We start from the raw sequence: 21,471 nt of genomic DNA on the forward strand, positions 1-21,471 counted from the left end.
GGATTTCCTCCAGATTCTGTCATCTGCAGTCTGGGCACGCTCTCCCAGCATCTCTAGAGGCACCTGAGCAGCCCCCTGCTTCCCAGGCCTTTGTTCAAAAAAGGCTGTTTGGCTGGTGGAAGGAGAGTCCCAGGTCTCTGGGATTCGTCTACTGAAGAGACAGGGGCCCGGAACCCAGCTGAGCCTGGAAAGGGGGGACTCTGTCTGAAGTCCTTCAGAGTCCTGTCCCCACCCCCTTTAAAGCTACATTTGCACCCTGGCAGAAGCCCCCCTTGCCATTCCAGATCCCCGGTGTATTTCTCGGGGGGTGGCCTTGTGAACCACTGTCCTCACAGTCTTGTGATGCTGGCAGCAGCTCTGAGCCAAGAGAGGTCAGGGCTATTTTGAGCTGTGGCATCCCCTCCAGCGCCCTGTCCATCTTAGACAAATGGCCCAGATGTGGGAAGAGGCCCAGGGGACACTCCCTCTGCCCCGGCCCTCCCCGAGGCCTGTGGATGTGGCCTCAGCGGCACTCAGCGGGTAGCAGTGGTAAAATAAACTAGCTGCTTTATTTTGTTCTACTGACCTCTCCAGGGCTCTTCTAAGACAAGTTAGAAACCGACTCCTAGGTCTTCCCAGAGCTGAGCCTCCCTCTCCCTCCTTGCTTTAACAGAGGAAGGGAGCTCGGGTTCAAGAGCTGGAGAGGGAAGGAGGACCTTAGCGGGTGGGTGATGCCGGGGGAGGGGGCGGTGTGGGGGGTGGCTGGACTCCTTGTGGGAAGGAGGCCGGGATGGCCCTGATGGGGAGCAGAGAGTGGTCGAGGGCTCACGAGTCCCGCTCCCTATGTCTCCTGGCAGCACCAGGCCTGGCTCTTCATAAGCCACGACAACCAGGTGGGCTGAGGCCATCTCACAGCCCGGAGCAAGGAGCCTGTTCTTCAGGAGGGGTGCAGGCAGCCCCCAGCACCCAGTTGAGACAGAGCCTGGCAGTCTCAGCGGGAGGCTGGAGGGGCTGGTCCTCCATCACCCCCTCCACTCCGGAGGGCATGGGACGCAGACTGGCACCTGCAGAACCCAAGGTGGCTCAGCCCCGGATGCAGATGTGGACAAAGAGAGTGGCCGGTGACAGTGAGGCTCCGTCCTTGGAAAGCAGGTGGATGTGGCGGTACCCTGCGGGAAGGGTAGGTAGCCCTGCATCAGCTTCTCTGTCCAGCGGCCCACATGGCCAGGCATGTAGGGTGCAGACCGCATCCCACCCCCAGGGTGGCCTGGCTCAGGGCAGGCTCTCGGAGGAAATGGGCGGCCCCAGTGAACAGGGTCTTGGAGGCCCAGAACCCCCATCCCTTGCCACCCCCACCAACCCCCACGAACCTTGCTTCAGACTGCTGAGAGGCAGCGTGAACTGGCCCACGAAGTCATTGGGGGAGGTGGCGTCATAATCCTCTACCACAAACCGGACCAACGCCAGCTCCGGAACCCGCAACTGGAACTGCAGGGTCTGCCCCCAGCGGGGGTTGAAGCCTAGGGCACAGGCCTGGCAGTCAAGAGCCCGCAGGGCCGGCCCCAACCAGCACCTCCCTCCGCTCGCTGTGGCCCGCCAGCCCGACAGCAGGGCCCCCACGCACCGTTGTTGAGCACATAGTTGGTCTCCTTGCGAGCACAGTCCGCGGGCACCCCGTGGATCTCAATGCGCACCAGCGGGTCCACAATGGAATTGGGCTTCTCGGCGTTCAGCTTGGGCAGCTGCTGCGCCGTCAGCACCTGTGCGGGGAGGGTGAGGGGGGCTGCAGCCCGGCCTGAGGCGCTCACACCACCCTCCCGTGCCCTCCCCAGGCCTCTGTTGTCCTCGGGCTGGTGCCACCCCCAAAGAGGGGACCCCGGGCAGGGCAGGGCCCAGGCCTCTGACCTGGATGGTGAGAGTTGTTCTGGGGGGCCCAGGACACTCAGGGTCAAAGGTTGTGTTGGGCGACCGCAGACAGACAGGTTTCAGGATGTAGCCGCACTGCCCGTTGACGAGGAAGCGCCCGGCATTGAGGTCCATCTCGTAACCCGGTGTCTGGAAGTTCAGGGCCACTGTGGACACAGCAGGGGCAAGGCAGGGCCTCTTAGTGGCCCTCTCCTCACTGCCCAGTCTCAGGGGCTCACTGCCCTCCCCGCAGACAGACTTTGTATGGAGAGGACTTGGTTCTCTCCAGAGAGGGTCCCCCTGCCTGGGTGGGCGTACCATCCCACCCCCACCATGGCTTGGGGGCATCATGGCAGCCAGGGACCCAGCCCCACTATCACCTGTACGTCATGGCTGGAATCCCTCAAGGCCAGAGAGAGGCTTCCCTAGCTTCCTCAAGGGGCACACCCCCTCCTTCGGCGAGGCTCAGTGTCCTCCAGAGCCCCCTCTTGTCAGTGTGGCCTTAGTGGGGACTGCCTCTCTGTGTGTGTATGTGTGTGTGTATGTTAGAGGCACAAGGGAGTGTCCAACTCTTCGCGACCCTATGGATGGCAGCCTTCCAGGTTCCTCTGTCCATGGGATTCTCCAGGCAAGAAGACTGGAATGGGTTGCCATTTCCTTTTCCGGGGGGATCTTCCCAGCCCAGGGATGGAAACTGCGTCTCCTGTGTCTCTCCATTGGCAGGCGGCTCCGTTCCCACTACGCCGCCCGGGAAGCCCTTTTAATTTCTACCTTCATAAAAAAATTGAGATTTTACACTGGCAAGAACCAACAACCCTGATTTGTGTTTCCCCACTGACCCTGTTGACAAGTCTTTTAATAATTGTTATGACTGAGACTCATGTTTCTGACTTATGGGAAGCTGTGTTGCCCCATCACCGCTGGGGCCTCCACGGCTCCCAGAGGCGCACCCCCACAAAGTGGCCCCTGCCCACCCCCTCTTCTGCTGCCCCCACTCACCCAGCTGACAGCCCGAGTTCCACATCTCCTGGGGGCTGTAGTTGGCCGAGTTCATCCGCAGCCCCAGCGGGTAGACACGGGTCAGGTGGCGGGCATTGTGCCTGACGAAGCTGTTCCCTGGGGGAGAGGTGGGGTGGGACTGTGGTGGCTGCTGGGGTATCACTCGCTCACTGGCTGCCAGAGTCTGTCAGCCACCTTCCCCGACCCCCGCTACCTCAAGAGACCAGCTGGGAACAGGCAGAACGCCCATCGCCAGCTCCTGCTTCCCCCTTTCCTCACTCTCTGATGAGGAGGCAGGGAGTCCTCATGAGGAGGCTCCTGAAGTCCAGAGAGGCACAGGGACCCCCTCCCGCAGCCTGGCACTGCATCCCTCCCGGAGTCCCCACATTCCTGACTCCGTGGGTGGAGCCCCTGGCCCCAGGCTGCAATCTTTTATTGCTCAACCCACAAACACTCCTCCAGCCCCACCTCGGTTCCAGGAACCCTTCCGTGTATGTCACACCTCCAGGCCTTGGGACAACCTGCTTCTCCAGTCGGAAGTCCCCTCCCCCTCTTCATCTGGCTCCTTCCTCCCCCCGCTGCAGGACTCCCCCAGCCTCTGTCAGACCCAGTGGATCCCCCTCGCACCGCAGTTATCCGTCTGTGTCTGGCCCCGGACTAGGCTGTGAGCCCGTGAAGGCAGACAGCAGTCCCCCTTGCCCCAGTGCCCTCTTCTTGCATGTATACCTGGCCCGGTGCTGGGCACTCATTCCCTAAGCCCCTCTCTTCACTGCCCTCAAAGCCCTTTCACTCTCCTTTCCAGATCAACGTCAGCATCTCCCACCCACCCGGAGTCCGCTGGTCCCCACCTCCCTCCTGCCTCAGATGCCCCACGTCCTGGCTCCCACCTGCCTCTCGGATGAGCTTCTTGGCCTTGCGCTCGCTGAGGGAGCTGACCTGGCAGGGCTGGGGCGGGACCGGCGGGGGGCGCAGCGTCTGCAGGCGGGCGGCGCAGCAGTACACGGCCAGGGCCGACAGCTCCGGGGAGATTTGCTTGGCCTGGGAGACAAGCCTCAGCAGGGGTCTGCTCCCCACCCACCGGCTCCAGCCCCCTGATCCTCCCACCTCCCTTCTCTCGGCCACCTGTCCCCACGCTCCACAGTGCCTGCCCAGCCTGGGCTGGCCCACTCACCCGCCGCCTCTGCTCTACGGCCCCCACTTCCTCCTCTTCCTCTTCCTCTTCATCCTCCTCCTCCCGCTCTGATAGGATGCGACCGTTCTCACTCCGGGTGGCTGGCAGCTTCTTCCCCTTCACCAAGACCCGGCCTTTCAGCCTCTGTAGACCCAGCATGGAAGAATGAAGCTCTCCTGCCCCTGTATCATTCTGTGTCAGTCTATCATTCAGACACCACCGTGTGAGGGGCTGGCTTGGGGTGGTGAGCAGGGAAAGAGACACACGAGTGATGTTTCTAACAGGAAAAAACCTAGGAGGGCGCCTACGGAACTATCCGAGGGATCTGGCTAATGAGGTGCCTCCAAGCCTCAGAACACTGCAAGGCAGCCAATACAATGACTAAGGCAGCTCAGGGATGAAAGAGAAGGCACTGTCTTCAGAAAAGATCTCGCATGAAAGAAATGCAGGTAGAACACGTGTTCACAGGATCCTCTTTGTCTACCACTTGAAAGAGAAGATCACTGTCCACAGGTATATAGGTATATAGACACATGGAAAATTCTGGAAGAATATACAAGACACCATTGAAGGTAACCACTTCTTCAGAAATAGGACAAGGGGAGCAACAGTGGAGGAAAATCCATTTTTCATTGTGTATGCTCTATTTTTTCTTTTACCATGTATGTTTTTTTCATACTAATAAAAAAAGCCAAATCACACACAAAGGTGAACCCAGATTCCCTGTGTAATTTGGGATTGGGAGTAGGAGGAGAGTTTTCTCCAAGAACCCCAAAAGGATAAATGTCCTAAAGAGGCAGATAAAATGCTCTGGGGTTTGGGAGAGAGGAAGATGGACCACTTCTGGCCAGAGCGCTGAGGAAGTTGCTAAGGCCACAGGAAGAGGCCCTTTACTGAGCTAGACTCCAAGCAGGTGGCGCTTGGCGAGCACAGGCAGCTGGGACGGGGGCTCCAGGTGGAGGAGACAGTGTCAAACAAGGCAACGGCCAAGCCCGCAGGGGCTCTGTGGGCAGGAGGCTGGGTGGGGAGGTCAGGCCAGGTCATGGAGGGCCTTGCATGCCGGGGGCAAGGGTGGGAGGCATCTAGCCAAAATGGAAGGTAGACAAGTGACAAGACCACCGGGTGGCGGATGTCAGATGAACGGCGACACAGGAGAAGGTTAAGGCAGAAAGTCCTCTCCTGGCGGTCCGGTGGTTAAGACTCCGCACTTCCACTGCAGGGGGCGTGGGTTCAATCCCTGGTCTGGGAACTAAGAACCCACATGCCACAAAAGGCGGCCAAAAAACCCCCCAGAAGGTTAAGACAGAGGAGAGGGGTCCTGCACAAAGGTGGATGGTCGACCTTGGAGCCAGACCCTCCCCCGCCCAGGCTGGGGGTCTGAGAGCGTTACCTCTGGGGATGGCAGCTCCTCAGGATTCTGGGGGTCCAGTGTCTGTGTCACCAGCATGTCCCCCAGGATGGTGTGCAGGTGGCGGGCCATGGCAGCCTGCTGCTCCAGCCCGCAGTGGTTCTCAAGGGATAGGACGACGGGGTACGGGGACACCTGGGAGGGCGAGGGGCAGCAGCTCAGAGACGCTCGCCCCTCCCCCACCAGGACCCCTGCTGCACCCAGCCCCCCACCCCCTTTTAGGACAGGCAGGCAGAAGTCTGGAGAACCCACTCTGGGGGAGGCTGAGAGGGTGGGTGTGGGACACACCGGGGTCAGTGTGTCCATGGGGGGGCAGAGGTCAGATCTGGGGCCCCGGGGAAGAGGGTGGACTGTCTGGGGAGCTGAGAGGGGGTGCAGGAATGTTTCTTTTAATAAATGCTCTTTATATGTTAATGACACTGACCATGCCGTTTAGGTTGCACATTTTTCGTCCCAGCCCATTATCTGTTGATGGAAAGATTCCTATAGCTTGACACATGGCAATTTTATGCAGGTGCAATGTTGAGCTTCTCTTTTATGATTTCCTCATTGTGAGTCATGATTAAAATGTCCTTCCCTACCCACATGGTTTTCTTCTAGAAATTTTATGATTTTCATACAAGGGTAGGAGAAGGGAGCCTCTCGTCCAGCTTTATTCCACCCCACTGGCCAGCTGTCCCAGCAGCACTTGGTGAAAGTGAGTCTCTGGGCAGGGGTTTCTTTTGGTTTTTGTCTTGGCCACACTGCACAGCATGCAGGATCTTAGTTCCCCGGCCAGGAATTGAACTCATGCCCCCTGAAGTGGAAGCGTGGAGTCCTAACCACTGGACCGCCAGGGAAGTCCCAGGCGGTTCTTTTGGAGGGACCAAGATCAGCTGGGGTTGCCGGCAAGGCTCTGGGGCTGAGTGTGGGGGTCCCGGGGCTCACCGTGAAGGCGTGCTCTCGCACTGCCTGGATCACGTCTCGGAAGAGGATCTTGGAGGTGAAGGTGTGGCCATGATAGATGACCGGCTCACCTCCTGGCCCCTCCCAGCAGTCCAGCTCCACACAGCGGCATCCCTGGGCAAAGGCCCTGCGGACAGATGGATGGACAGACAAAGTATCTTGTGGGTGGCGCAGAGCAGGGCAACGGGCAGGCCTCCTCGGCCCCAGGAAGCCCACAGTGGGAGTTGAGCCCCTTATCGCCCCCAAACCGGCTCCCAGACCTGTTCAACCCCACCACCCTTGCACTGTGGTACCTGACGTAGGCCTCAGTGCTGCTGGGTCCCCCGATCTGAGAATCGGTCAGGTAGGTGTTGTGCGAGGAGGAGATGAAGTAGTGGGCAAGGGGCTGGTCCATGTCCTGGAACACGCGTGTGTGGGCTGAGTCCAGGGCAGCCCCCTCAGGGGACAACAGGTACATCATGAAGCCATCCAGTGTCATCAGCTCATGCTGCTTGGCTGCAGAAAATGGGCAGAAGAGAGCATCAGGCTATGCAGGGACCCCTGTGTCTGGCCCCCAAAATCTCAAAGCTCACTCAGCTTAGTAATAATGAGCACTTGTCTACTGACTGGACTCTACATAAGTTATGCCGGGTGTTTTTTTTTTTTTTTTTTTGCGCCATGCCACACTGCTTCTGGGATCTCAGTTTCCTGACCAGGGATTGAACCCCGGTCCCACCGCAGTGAAACCCCAGAATCTTAACCACTAGACCACCAGGGGACTCCCGAGTTAAGCCATTTAATTTCAACTCAACCCTGTGAGGAAGATACATTACTATGCCAATTTACAGAGATGGCAGCTGAGTCTCAAAGAGGTGAGGTGAGCTGCCCAAGATGGCGCCCACAGTCAAGAACAGAAGAGCCCACTTAGCTGGGGACCCAGACCTGTCAGACGCCAAGCCCTGGGCTGCGTTGGCCCCAACCCCATCTGTCAGACCCTTCTTTACCTGTCTCGTTGAGCTCATAGGTGTGGATGAGCTGCTGGGCGTGGGCCAGGGTGGCCTTGGGCTCTCCCTGGTCCTCCAGGAACTCCAGCAGCTCAGGGGCGCTCAGCACGCGGTCCTCTCCCGAGTACCGATGGAAGATCTCCTCCAACTCAGGGCGTTTCAGCAGCCGCCGCAGAAATTCCTCAATCTCAGGCCCCTCCAGCCGCTCATTTTTGGAGTGGTCACACTCCTAGAGGGCAGGAGGGAGAGGCTCAGAAGAAGACAACACCCTGGACGAGCAGGGTGCTCTCACACCCATGCTCTGTACACACCCCCGTCATCCACCACGGCTGGGACAGGAGGTGATGTCTCCCATTTCACAGGTGGAAAAACAGAGCTGGCAAGGCCTCAGGTCTCACTCAGACTCACGCTGTTAGATCGCAGGGCCGGGGTTCTAAAGACGGTCTCTTGGGTTCAGGGCTTATCCCTCTGCCTATCCCAAGAATCAAGATGGGGGAGGAAAAACTGTGAGCTTCAGGCAGGGTTGAGCCTCTATGCCGGCACCCCCGCTCTGGTGCATATGCCGTACTGTTCTCACATGTTCACACCAAGGTCAATGAGCAACACGCAACTGAGAATGCACATGGTCCAGTCCACGTGGCACGTCCGTCCAGGAGTACAGGTGCCGTGGCCCTGCTGTCCCTCAGGGTCACACAGTCCGCGTGCTCCAACTGGGCCACGGATGGAGAGCCCACCCCTGTGGGCCCCTCCCACACATAGGGTGTACACAGTCACGTGTGGAGGTGCCACACATGCCACAATGGAAGGGGTGAGCTCACGCGTGTGCCCATGAGCCCGAAGTCCTCACTACCTGGGCTCTGCCTGAGGGTGAGGAAGGAGCTCTGGGCCCAGGCTCCCAACCTGGCTCAGTGGCTTCCCTGCGTGAAAGGGTAGACTAAGGCCCACATGCAGCCTTTCTGCAGAAAGAGGCCACTCTCCACAAAAGCCTGGGGTGTGGGTGGGGTGGGGGAAGGGAACTGAGGACTCCCGTGGCTGGGGGAGCAGAGGTCAGTGTGGCGGCAGGTGCCCACCTTGAAGAGGCGGTAGGCATACATGTCGTTCATGTCCACGTTGACCATGCGGAGCAGGCTCTTGATTTCCTTGAAGCTCATCTTACTGTCCCGGTTGGAGTCTGCCCGGTGCAGATAGGAGTGGATCCAGGTGTGGGTGCTCAGGAAATACCCGCAAGAGGCTGGGCCCCGCCCCCAGCTGACAGGTAATTGACAGGCAATCTCCCCCGACTACACACACACTCAACCGCTCCCGCGTGGGGGCTCCCAGTTTGGGAACTGTGCGTTCCTCTCAGCCTGTGAACTGCCTGAGCTCCGTAGGAGCGCATCCTTTGTGGGACCCGGGCTCCCCAGGGGATGCCTGGCCGCCACTCTCAGTTCTGAAGACCAAATCTCAGCGCCCCTAAGAGTGGAGCCACGCCTCTCCTGGGGCTGGGAGTCCCCCCGGCATGGGGCTGGCCCCTCCACGCCCGCCTGCCACACTCCCCGGGAGGATATTGGTCAAGGCGCTCGCGTTGGCTCATGGCATCGAGGCGCGCGCGCAGCTTGCCCAGACCGCGCACCCAGCGCTGCGCCTCCTCGGCCGTGGGCGCCACCAGGTCCAAGTTCTTGCGGCGCCCCTTAAAGGCGATGGTGAGGCAGCGCGCCGGCTCGAAGGCGCCCCCGAAGTGCCTCAGGCCCTCGGACTGGTGGCCCTCGCGGATGGCCTCGATGTGCTGGACGAAGACTGCGGAGAGGAACGGGCCGCGCGCGGCCGGGTCAGGGCAACGGGGCCAGGCCGCCGCTGTCCCCAGCCCGTCCATGCCCTCCCTGGTCCCGCTCACAGATGTGCTGCGAAGGCGCACGCGGGATGCGCCGCTGGAACCACACGCTCAGGCCGTCCTCCTGCAGCCGGTACAGCCGCTCCTTCTGCCACGTCGGCGAGCGGATCTTGCAGAAGCGGGAGCCGCGCAGCATGGCCCGCACGTCCTCATCCTCCGACAGGCCTGTGGGGACGGGAGGCCAGGGGTACCCTGGAGTTCTAACCAGCTCCCCAGCAGGGAGAAGCAGGCCCCAAGTCTGGGCGGACTTCCGCAAGCGTCTCTTCCTCTCCAGGTAACAGGTCGTAGAACCCGCTTTGGCTCTAGGCTTTTTGGCCCCAAGGCCTGTGCTCGCTGTGTCCAACCCAAGGCCCCCTGGAAGGGGTGCCAGTAACAGGCTGGCCCTCCTCCCAAGCCTCCCCTGGAGGCCTCAGAACAGAGCTATTGCTCTAGACACTGCCTGGGCCTCCAGCCTGTTAAAGGTTACCTTTTCTGCCACTGCCCTCCAGGCTTCAAGCCTAGAATCTGCTATCAAGAGCCTTTTCCCTTGAGACAAAACTCTGACCATCAATAGGGTGGTTTTTGTTCGGTTGCTCAATCGTGTCCAACTCTTTGTGACCCTGTCCTTCACCATCTCCTGGAATTTGCTCACACTCATTCCATCCAACGATCATCAAGAGCGTAGTCTCACTACCCAACCTAAGTCTTTCTTATTGCAACCCAAGCTCCTCACCTCTGCTTTCTCAAGGACAAGGAGGTCACTCTGGCTCCAGGGTCTCAGACCAAGCAGGCCAGGCCCAGCCCTGCTTTGGCCAGCCTGGGGCTGACCTCCAGATGCCCTGGTGAGGCCCAGCAGAAAGCATGATCTCCTGTGACACTGGGTGTCCCCCTTGTCCAGACACTGTTATAACCCCATGTGCTCTCCGGTCACAGCGTCCCTCTTCCTTAATACAACAAAACGCTTATAAGGCACCTACTACATGCCAGACCCCACTCATGTATTAACACACGGGAAAACAAGTGCAGAGATGCTTCGGGAACTTGCCAGAATTCCATGGCTGGGGAGTGGTGGAAACAGGCTTTAAACCCTGGAGGTCAGGCTCCAGCATCTTCGTCCTTGGCCAGCACACTGACCCCTCTGCTCCTTCTTCTATCCTCTTTACCCCTCCCTGCAACCACCCTGGGCCTGGGGACCTAGGCCAGAGTGGGATTCGGGGAGTCAAATCCCAGCTCTGTCATTTCTGTCACTTACACAGCCATGGTGGCACTACCCTGTGACTGCTCTAAGCTTCCAGGTCTCCATTCATAAAGTGGCGACCACAATAGTAGCTGCTGCAAAATCCAAAATTCAGTCAAGCTGCTGACTGCTCTGTGGGGCCACACCCTTTGCTAGGATGTGTCTCAGCAGGGGTCAAAAATAAAAGTTTGTGAGCCAGGGGACAATAGAATGGGTGGGAACCAGTCAAACTGTAGGGTCCACGCCCTTTGGAAAGGACAGGGCCGGCCAGCGGTGGATGTGGGCCCAGAGATTCCAGAGAACTGGAATCTGAATTTGTATGTGATGCCTCCAAATTTTTCAGTGTTGGCAATTAAATCAAATTGAAATAAAAATCCCCAAACACCACTGTGTGTGCCAAAGGAAACAGGACAGTGGGCCTCTCATCCTCCTTTTATTTCAACAGGCTCCCAGCACTGGGCTTGGCTTTAGGCTTTGTGCCCCATCCCTCAAGGACCCTGCTTGCCTGATTGCAAACTCTGACCTGAGGAATCAAGTCTAAATCCCTGCGACTGCCTCTCCCTGACTCTGGGAGCCTTTGTAAGATCCTTCTCCATCTCTTCTTCATATCAGAGTCCTTCAAGGACCAGCTCAGATACCACTCCTCCAGGAAGCTTTCTCTGATCTATCCTCAAATGGGAGTTCCCCTTCCCTGACCACCAATGACACTTTTTACTTTAATTAAATCACCCCACCTACATTGTAATTTCAGGGGATTTTTAATAAACTGAAGCACTGGGATGTCCTCACCCCAGGGCTTGTCCCAGACCCAGGCTTGCAGTCAGTGTTTTCTGAAAGGTGAGGCAGATGGAGAGACAGCTGGGGGACTAAGTGCATTCTAGTCCCAGCCTTGAGCCATCTGTCCTGACTTCTGAGCAGCAGCCTTGTGGGTCAGGGTTTCTCAACCCTGGCTGTGCGTCAGAATCACCTGGAGAGGTTGTGAAACCCATGATCCAGAGATTCTCGTTCAACAGGTGCAGGTTGGGGATTGGATATCGGTATATTGGGTATCTGTCCTACCTTGTGGGACTTTCCTCATGGTCCAGTGGTTAAGAATCCATTGCCAATGCAGGGGACACAAGTTCGAGCCCTGGTCTGGGAAGATTCCACATGCTGCGGGGCAACTAAGTCCGCACGCTCAACTACTGAGCCCATGTGCTGCAACCACTGAAGCCCCTGCTCTACAACAAGAGAAGCCACCGCAGCGTGAAGCCCACTAATGAAGAGTAGCCCTTACTTGCAGCAACTAGAGACAGTCGCAGCAAGAAAGACCCAGGGCAGCCGGGGAAAAAAAAGAGTCTACTTTGTGACTTTGAGAGAGACTGTGATCGAGAATCACGGACTCAGAGGCAGGAGGAGAAACCTGCCATCCTTGAGAGGTTATGGGGACTTCCCTGGTGGTCCAGTGGCTAAGAATCCGCCTTGCAATGCAGGGGGCTCAGGTTTGATCCCTGTTTGGGGAACTAAGATCCCACATGCTGTGGAGCCTGTGCACTCTGGAGCAGCTAAGTGCAACTTCGAAGCCCTTGTGCTGCAACTAGAGAGTGTGTGTGTGGCCAGGAGAGATCAGGATGAGGTAATAATATTCCCCCATGCCATCGCTAAGACCGGATGCAGCTGAATAAATATATAAAAAATAAATAAATAAAATGGGCTATGGTCCCCCTTGGGGCCAATCTGTGACCCTAATGGCTCCAAGGGGTCTCTCTTTAAAATAAAGGATGGAAGAGAGGCCCATTGTCCTTGGGACTGTGGCCTTCTGGAAGGGTCAATGCCCACTCCGTGCCACCTAGCCAGGAAGGGGAGGTGGAACCCTCTTGTTTCCACACAAAGAGCTAGAACATGGCGTGTGCCAGGCCAAGAGACTCACCAGACCCTCAGCCCCCTATCCTCATATCTGGGCAATCTCTGCATTCTCTCTTCCTGAGGGTGGGGGGCAGGGAAGTCAGGGGGCCCTGTAGTGCCACCGGGCTGAGCCCACCCCTTCTCAACCTTCTCAGCTGTGGGAAAGGGGACTTCTCATTTCCATGACAACTAAACTCTGTAGCTGGAGCCACCTCCCCTGACCCGGCCAGCCCTGTGATGCCAAGCCCAGAGCTGGGGGATGGGGAGGAGGGGAGCTGGTGAATGACTAAGGCCGGAAATGGAGGTGAGTCACCATCACCGAGGGCCTGTTTTGTCCAGAGTTTTCTGCAAACAGGACATGGAGAAAGGCAGCCTGAGCTCCTGACTGGCCCCCCAGGGGGGCAGATTCCCATGTTGACGGGGGCCCTGCTCCTGGCTCTCACCCCAGCTCCCCAAGGGCCTGTGTTGGGAAGGGGTGACATTCCATTCTGCCCGCCCTACCAGCAAGGGCCCCCAGATCACACTGCGCCTTGGACCACACTGTCCTCCGCCCACACTGCCAGTGGAAAGGCTTCACAGAATGAGGGTGAAGTGCCAGGCTGGGCCGGGTACTGAGCACCTGGATGGCTGTCTCTATTTCTCCACTGCTTGAGCTTCTGAACCCTGGGATAGTGAGAGGTATGGGGTGTCAGACAAGGGGGGCAGAGGGAAGGGGGTGAGGTCAGGAGGAGGGTCCAAGCTCTGGGCAGTGATCCTGGGAGCGGCCTGGCCCTCTGCCTAGCTGCCCAGCAAACATCTTCTCAGTCCTGCCAGACCCAAACCCACAGATGTTTCCTGGACGAGCAGGTTCACTAGGAGCCTACCTCCTGCAGTTTCCGTGGGTTATTTATCCATTTCTGCCTATCTATCCATTTCTGGAGGGGGCTGGGCCAGCACCCTGGTCACCTCGACTGGGCAGGCTGGGGAACAATCATGAAATAACAGTAGTAAAAATGAGGACAATCAGTAGCCAAAAGGTGGAAACAACCCAAGCGTCTATCAGCAGGTAAACGGATAAGTGAAATGCGGTCTATCTGTTCGGTGGGATATTATTCAGCCGTATAAAGAGTGACGTCTGATCTCTGCAAAGTACGACATGGATGAACTTTGACAACATTATGCTAAGTGAAATAAGCCAGACCCAGAAGGACAAACATCCGATTCCATTTAAATGAGGTGCCTAGAACAGTCAAATCCACAGAAACATTTTATATCATTAAACCTCAGTTAAAAAAATCCAGAGACAGAAAGTAAATTAGAGGTCACCAGGGATTTTGGAAAGGGACAAACAGGGAATTATGGCCCAATGGTCACAGAGCTTCTATTTAGGGTGATGGGAAAGTTTCGGAAATAGCACAACATTGCCGATGTAATTAATGCCACTCAATTATCTGCTTCAAAACGGTTTACATGGCCAATTTTATGTTATGTATATTTTAGAACGATTTTTAGAAATAAAGGGACTTCCCTGGTGGTCCAGTGGTTAGAATTCCGTGCTCCCAATGCAGGGGGCACGAGTTCGATACCTAGTGGGGAAACTAAGATCTCACATGCCACATGGCACAGTCAAAAATAATGATAATAATGATGTAATATGCCAGGAGGGGCTTCCCAGGTGGCTTAGTGCGTAAAGAACCCACTTGCAATGCAGGAGATGCAGGTTCAGTCCCTGGGTAGAGAAGATCCCTGGGAGGAGGGCATGGAAACCCACTCACATTTTCTCGTCTGGAGAACCCCATGGACAGAGGAGCCTGGCGGGCTATAATCCATGGGATCGCAGAGTCAGACAAGACTGAAGCGACTGAGCATGCGTGCCAGAAACCACCGTACACTTTAAATGGCTGAATTAATTCTCAATAAAGCTGTTAAAGAGGCAGCTACTGAATTTGTTCAGGGCTGCAGGGTTGATAAGTGGTGGAGCTGGAGTGTGTTGAGAATTGGGGAGGGAGCTCACCCAAAGACTCTATGGGGCTGAACCCTAATCCACCTGGGGCCTGTCCACAGGGAGTTTGAAATAAATGATAAAGAAGGAAACTGAGGCAGCGCCTGGGAAGGAAGATGGGTAGTTTGCTCCATCCCTGCTCCTGAGTCTCATGGCCTCCAGCTGGTTCTGTCCCCCGCTCAGCCCACTGTCATCGGCTTGGGCCCAGACACTCTCCCTGAGCTGAACGTTCACCTCTGCCCCGAGAGGGACCGGAAGGTGGTGGGAAACGGGCAGCCACAGTTTCCCAGTGACCACCTTCTCCCTGGGCAATTCAGGCTGTGTACGGTCGGGGGGCCAGAGGGGTTCTATGGCCAAGGCTAGGAGTGGTGCAGGAATCTGCCTCAGAGACAGAGTTGGAAGAGGCTGTGGGAGGCCAAGTTCATCTCTGGCCCTTAAATCCCACTGTTCGGGACTACCCTGGTGGCTCAGTGGAAAAGAATCCGCCTGCCAATGCAGGAGACACAGGTTCAATCCCTGATCTGGGAAGATCCCACACGCAGCGGAGCAACTAAGCCCCGGTGCCACAAAACTACTGAGCCTGTGCTCTCGAGCCCACGAGCTGCAACTAGTGAGCCCACACGCACTAGAGCCTGTGCTCTGAAACAAGAGACGGCACCGCAATGAGAAGCCTGCGCACGGCAGCTAGAGAGTAGCCCCTTCTTGTCGCATCTAGAGAAAGCCCTCGCACAGCAATGAAGACCCAGCGTAGCCAAAAACAAATACATTAAATAGATATATATACATTTTGTTTAATGTTAAAAAAAAATTCCACCCTTCTCATAGATATGGGCCACTGATGGTCAGAGAGGACGAGACATGTCTGCGGAAGAGTGTGGGTGGCCCAAGGCAGGGGCGGATGTAAGGACTGTGGAGGGGGCAGGGGTGGGAGGTGCTGTCTGGTCATGGGGTGTATATGCAGAGGCCAGGATGAGTAAGGACTGAAGGTGTGTGTAGGGTGGTGTATGCATATATGGTGTGTGTACCTGTGTGTCTGTGGGGGGCGGTCGGTGGGTAGGAGGAAGGTGATACGCTTGGTATGGAAACTAGGCAGTGTGCCTGTGTGTGTGTGTGTGTGTGTGTGTGTGCCAGTACACACTCAGAAAGGGCACCCAGGACTCTAGCAGGAATGTGAGACATGCAGGCAAGAGCGACAGACAGCCGCCAGCTTCATGCCAACAGGGGCAGGGAGGAGAGCAGCTTTTCCTGGTGACTGAGGCCATGAGGCTCTGGGAGGGGACAGGCAATGGTGAGGGGTTCCCACCCAAAGCCCTGAGCCAACAGGCAGCCCCACACCTTGGGTACCAAGCGAGTCCCCCTCACCCAGGCTGGCTGCCACATCCAAGGCTAGAACTCAGTGGAGCTCAGCACCAGAATCCATAATGTTCCCCAAAACATCAACAAAGTCAGGGAAGGGTGGCGGCGCTCCCCTGCTCCAGGCGGACGCAGGGCCATGAAGGTGGCATCACCTTTCTCGGAGGGGCCAGACCAGGGGTGAAGGCTGTCTGGGGGCTGAGATGGGGCTCCCCAGAGCTGAACAAGAAGAGGTGAGGGGGCCACAATGCAGGAGAGAGCCAGCCCCGCGGCCCTGCCTGGCACAGCCCAGCCCTGCCCACCACCCAGGCCAGGCATCTGCCTGGACCAGGGGCTTCTTGGAAGACCCCCCCAGCAGCTGCCAACCTCCCCCCGGGAGCCCCACTCACCCTGCAGGACCTGTTCTGGGCAGACCGGGGGGAGAGCACGCTTGCCCTGTGGCATTTGGTGGTGTGTACAGATTGGAGAGGGAAGCGAGCAGCTTCTGCCCACTCAGTGCTCTGCTCCGGGGGATTAGGCGTGGGGGTGGGGCTCTGGGGTGGCAGGACTGCCAGGCAAAACTCGGTATGCCCAGTTAAATGGGGGTTTCAGATAACAACAAATAATAATTTAGTATCAGTATGTCCCAAATTATGTGTGGTTTATCTGAAAAGTGCATTTAACTGGGCATCCTGTATTTTTGGGGGCAGCCCTATGAGGACACACCCTGGAGGTTGGCAGAGCCAATATGGGGAAGGGGTGTAGCCGGTCCCTCCCCACCAGGCTTAAATCACTCATCCATTCATTGTGTTAAGAGCTTGGACTCTGGGCTGACTTCCTGGGTTCAAATCCTCAAATCCTCTCTTAGCTATAGATACTTCTGAGATTTGAATCCTGGGCTAAGTTACTGAACCTCTCTAAATCTCAGATTCCTCACTTGAAAAATGAGGTTAGGGATTTCCCCAGTGGTCCAGTGGCTAAGACTTTGTGCTTGCAATGCAGGGAGTGCAGGTTCGATCCCTGGTCAGGGAACTAGACCCCACATGGCACCACTAAGAGATCTCATGGCAGAACTAAAGATCCTGCATCCGCAGCTGAGACCTGGTGCAAATAAATGAACATTTTAAAATAAGATGAAGCTACTGGTTCCACCTACTTCATAGGTTGTGACATTAAATGAGCTAGTATGTGAAATGCATTAGCACAGTGTTACAAAGGTGTTAACTGACAAAGGTGTTAATTGTATGTATATGTATGTGTTAGCCGCTCAGTTGTGTCTGACTCTGTGACCCATGGACTGTAGCCCACCAGGCTCCTCTGTCCATGGAATTCTCGGGCACAGTGTTACAAAGGTGTTAACTGACAAAGGTGTTAATTGTATGTATATGTACGTGTTAGCTGCTCAGTTGTGTCTGACTCTGTGACCCCATGGACTGTAGCCCACCAGGCTCCTCTGTCCACAGAATTCTCCAGGCAAGAATTCCCTGAATTCTTTCCCCAGGGGATCTTCCCAACCCAGGGATCAAACCTGGGTCTCCTGTATTACAAGTAGATTCTTTATCATCTGAGCCACCAGAGGAACCCAGGCAATAAAGAGCCATCATTCAATGATGGCTTTGGCCGCAGACAGGCACTGCTGCTGCTTAAGCCGTATGGCCTTGGGTGGGTGACTTCTCCCCCTCCACCTCGAGCCTCTCATCTGTCACATGGGGACAGCTCAGCACCTTCCCTGGAGAGGATTAAACAGGATCGGGGCTGCTGTGTGCTCAGCACTGCGCTGTGCTTCCGGCTCCTCTTCGGCTCAATTCTTCCCTGGCTTCCTAGGAAAAGTTTGGGCCAGCAGCCCAGCCTAGGGGCAGGGGGCTGGAGCAGGCTGGACCCTGTGCTCCACAAATGACTCCCACTCAATATGGGGGCTGCCTCCCTCCCCCTTCATCTTAGTTTCCCCCAGTATGGCCCTCCCAGCCCTTTCTTTTCCTTGAGCCCCTCTGAGCCTTTGACTCTGAGCCACTCCCTGCCCTGGCCTCTTGACCTGATTTGAAAGAAAATCTGTTCTGCTGGACTAAGGGGCGGGGCTTCCCTGGTGGGTCAGTTGATACAGAATCTACCGCAGTCAAGAGACCGCCTACGACACCAGACCCAGGTTTTATCCCTAGATCATGAAGATCCCCTGGAGAAGAAAATGGCAAACCACTCCAATATTCCTGCCCTTGGAAATTCCATGGACAGAGGCTCCCGATGGGCTACAGTCCATGGCGTCACAAGAGTCGGACACAACTGAGAGACTCATCCGGCACCAAGGGGTGTGACAGAGGCAGTGACCAGGCGCGGCCCTGAGGATCATTCTGGGAGAGGCAGCAGCCACAGGGCTCGCATCGAAAGCTACGTGGGTGGTAGGCACAGGCCTTGGCCTTGTGGGCCTGAGCAGCTGGGCCCCAGGACACCTGGGTTTCGCCTCCACCCTGTTCCTGGACTCAGTGAGGCCTGGGGAAGGGGCATTCCCCATGGAGTCGACATTCCTATCTCAGAAGGCAGTCGCTCAACAGGATGGTGCAGCAGCCAAGGGGAGGGAGGGTGCCCAGGTGACAGTCTGACGCCCAGATAGTTCCCAACAGTGTCACCGTCACAGGGTGCCCGGGACTCCCGTGCAGCCTTACTCAGCCACAGGTGCTGAGTCTTGGGCTTAGCACTAATTACTTGTCTACAAGTGTTTCCTAGACTGTCCTCTCCCCCAGGGCTAGGTATTCTCCATCTCTGAAGCCCCAGCCCTGGCACAACACCCTGGTACCCGGATGTGAAGTCACTCAGTTGTGTCCAACTCTTTGCGACCTCATGGACTGTAGCCTTCCAGGCTCCTCCATCCACGGGATTTTCCAGGTCAGAATACTGGAGTGGGTTGCCATTTCCTTCTCCAGGGGATCTTCCCAACCCAGGGATTGAACCTGGGTCTCCTGCATTGCAAGCAGACTCCTTATGATCTGAGCCATGGGGCTTGGCAAATGTGTGCGGAATGAGGAGACAGGCAGGTGGGCAGGATTGTCACCCCGACCCTCCCATGGCAAATGTAACCCTCAGGGGCGGCTGACTCCCAGGGCTGCTTCTCTGGCCTGATGCAAGCCCTTTGTTGTCTCCGCAGCACCTCAGTTCCCCATGGGGATCATTCTCTCCACCACTGCCCTGTAAACCAGAGGATGATACCGCCACCTATGAGAGACATCTCCCAGATCCCGCCGACAGCAGAGTCCAGCTCAGTCCACCTCCCTGTAGTCCTGGAATCTGTTCTGGTTCCACAGCTCACATCTGAGGCTCCCCACCACCACTCTGCCCAACCTACCCCTCAGCCTCCCTTCAGTGGGGCTCCCTGTTTTACCCCTGTGTTCATCCAACCCACCCTTACCCTACATAGTTCCTGCTCTCCTCTTGTCTAAGACCTTTCCTGAGCTCCTGACACCCTCCAGGGGCCTCGAGGATCCAGCCTCTCCCTGCATCTCCCCTTTGGCCTCACTCCAGTCTCCCTCCAGTTCCGGGGTGCAGTCAGGGCTCCCCAGCCTCATGCTCTAGCCTTCAGAGCCTTATTTCTTGGTTTCATTGTCTGACACCCTTGCTGGCGCTTCAGCTCTCTAAGAGCCAGGGCTATGTCTGTCTTGTTTCTTGCTGAACCCCTAGGGCAGAGCATACTATGCTGCTGCTGCTGCTGCTGCTAAGTCGCTTCAGTCGTGTCCGACTCTGTGCGACCCCATAGATGGCAGCCCACCAGGCTCCCCCGTCCCTGGGATTCTCCAGGCAAGAACACTGGAGTGGGTTGCCATTTCCTTCTCCAATGCAGGAAAGTGAAAAGTGAAAGTGAAGTTGCTCAGTCGTGTCCGACCCTTCGCAACCCCATGGACTGCAGCCTACCAGGCTCCTCCATCCATGGGATTTTCCAGGCAAGAGTACTGGAGTGGGGTTGCCATCACCTTCTCCGAGAGCATACTATAGGCACTCAATAAATGTTGGTTGAACGGATGTGTGATTGATGAAGCATAGGGCAGAGAGCATGTCTTCTGTGTTTATAAGGAAAGTGCCAGTCACAGTGATCAGAACACAGCACTCAACAAATTCAGGTCAAATGAAAGGAGGTAGAAATAAGAACAAAAACAATGGAGGACAGAGAAAAGTAAGACCAGAAGGACTGCCCTGGTGGTCCAGTGGCTAAGACTCCGCACTTCCAGTGCAGGGGCCGTGGGTTCAACCCCTAGTCTGGGAACTAGATCTTACATGCCCTGCGGCTGTAAGAGAAGGCAAGACTGGCAAGAGAGACCTTTGCATTTTACCCCAAGATTCACACAGGCAACCCTGTCCTTCTGTTCCCTCAGTCCCACCTCTAGCCTCTCCATCATTAACTATTCTACTGACCACAGTGCTCCTACACCACTTCAGTTTTACAGCACTTTGCATTGTATAAAATACTCTCACAGGGACGTCCGTGGTGGCCCAGTGGTGAGATTCTGTAAGACTCTGGCCTCAATGCAGGGGCCAGGGTTTGATCTCTGGTCAGAGAACTAGATCCCACGTGCCACAACTAAAGAGCCTGCGTGCCATGAATTAAGGCTTGGTGTTGCCAAATAAATAATAAGATAAGAAAATAAATACTAAAAGATTACTTTCACACACACGCCCCCTCATTCAAGCCCTCAGCCCCCACTCAGTCCCACTTTGCCCAGATTCTGAGAGGCTGCCAGGGGCAGTGCGGGGTTACACGCCAGCCTTTGCCCTCTACTAGCTCTACGGTCATGGGCAAATTCCTTACTTTCTCTTCCTCATCTGTGAAATGGGGATTATACCACCTACCTCTCAGGAAGGTGAAGAAGATTGATGGGCACCACATCCCTAACCACTCAGTGCTGGCCTGCGTCTAGGAGATGCTTGATAAACCACAAATGCATTCCGTTCCCCCATGACTTCCTCAAATCTAAGAAGGCAACCTGGGCTTTCTGACCCAAAGGTCAGTGTTCTCACCAGTTAGACCAGTCCTTCCAGGGCTGTGCGCCTGCTCTAATCCCAGTGGGGACTGTAGGGTTGCAAGGTCGGCATGAGATGCCAGCGTCTTCCACAACTCTCATGCCCTAAGAGGCCCAAGAATCCAGGATGCTGGAAGACCCTAGAGGGCACAGGGTTTCTGGGAGGGGGTGATGGGCATCCTAAGCCTGTCTCTCCCTTTCTACTCTTCCAACCTTCTAGGACTCCAGTCCGCAGCCCTCGTCCAAACTCCCACTCTATACTCCCAGAAGTTGTCCTGGAAGCCTCGCTCAGACCCGGGACCTCGGGTGACCCCAGGTGTGACACTCCACCCCGCCCCACTCTGGAACGGCGCTGGCCTTCCATCCCTCGCTAAACTCCCCACATCCCTACTGGGAAACCCAAGAAGGGCTTGCCGTAACACCCCGATCTTCCCAAGATGCACCCCCGGGGCGCATCCGCGCCCACCCGCAGCCACCCCGGCCGCTCACTGACCCATCTTCTTCAGCGCCCGGAGCCCGGGCCTCTTGATGTTGCCTTCCTGGGATGCGGGCGGGGACAGGAGCCCTACGGGCGTTGCGACCTGGGCCGGGACCGGGGGCTCCTCGGGCTGCCGCCGGCGGTTCCTCCAGCTACCGCACAGCATGGTCTGAGGGCCGGGGCCGGGCCCGGCCTCGGGCCTGGGGTCAGCGCGCGCGGTGCGGAGCGGAGAAACTTAGCGGCGCCGGGAGCGAGTCTGGAGGAGGAGGTGTCGGGAGGAGGGAGAAAGGGAGGGACGAGGGTCAAGGAAGGAGGGACCT

The 21,471-nt window shown here is 56.7% G+C and overlaps 1 protein-coding gene across 2 annotated transcripts; it reads right to left on the bottom strand.

Annotated features, from left to right (window-relative positions):
• Window positions 1-529: 529 nt before the first annotated feature.
• Window positions 530-21,409, bottom strand: PLCD3 (phospholipase C delta 3). Of its 2 annotated transcripts, none has more exons than XM_027974407.1 (15): window positions 21,167-21,409; window positions 9,264-9,425; window positions 8,938-9,166; window positions 8,461-8,590; window positions 7,391-7,619; window positions 6,701-6,902; window positions 6,390-6,534; window positions 5,445-5,597; window positions 4,055-4,198; window positions 3,771-3,921; window positions 2,884-3,000; window positions 1,885-2,051; window positions 1,604-1,739; window positions 1,350-1,499; window positions 530-1,148 (listed from the first exon to the last, which is right to left on the bottom strand). In XM_027974407.1, exons 1-15 carry the CDS (start codon window positions 21,315-21,317, stop codon window positions 1,063-1,065), a joined length of 2,352 nt encoding a protein of 783 aa, XP_027830208.1. In that variant the 5' UTR covers window positions 21,318-21,409; the 3' UTR covers window positions 530-1,062. The 2 variants fall into 2 exon arrangements, with proteins under 2 accessions (XP_027830208.1, XP_027830209.1); XM_027974408.3 differs by lacking the exon at window positions 21,167-21,409 and adding an exon at window positions 16,084-16,152.
• Window positions 21,410-21,471: the final 62 nt, after the last annotated feature.

This window comes from Ovis aries, chromosome 11, assembly GCF_016772045.2.
Source record: "Ovis aries strain OAR_USU_Benz2616 breed Rambouillet chromosome 11, ARS-UI_Ramb_v3.0, whole genome shotgun sequence".
Taxonomy (NCBI): Eukaryota; Metazoa; Chordata; class Mammalia; order Artiodactyla; family Bovidae; genus Ovis; species Ovis aries.

Excerpts from the sequence above, each read along its gene's own strand:
- PLCD3 (XM_027974407.1), bottom strand. The coding sequence starts at position 21,317 with ATGCTGTGCGGTAGCTGGAGGAACCGCCGGCGGCAGCCCGAGGAGCCC. Across the intron at positions 8,591-8,937 it reads CAACGCGAGCGCCTTGACCA|CTGGATCCACTCCTATCTGC; the intron begins ATATCCTCCCGG and ends GAGCACCCACAC. Across the intron at positions 6,535-6,700 it reads AGCACTGAGGCCTACGTCAG|GGCCTTTGCCCAGGGATGCC; the intron begins GTACCACAGTGC and ends ATCTGTCCGCAG.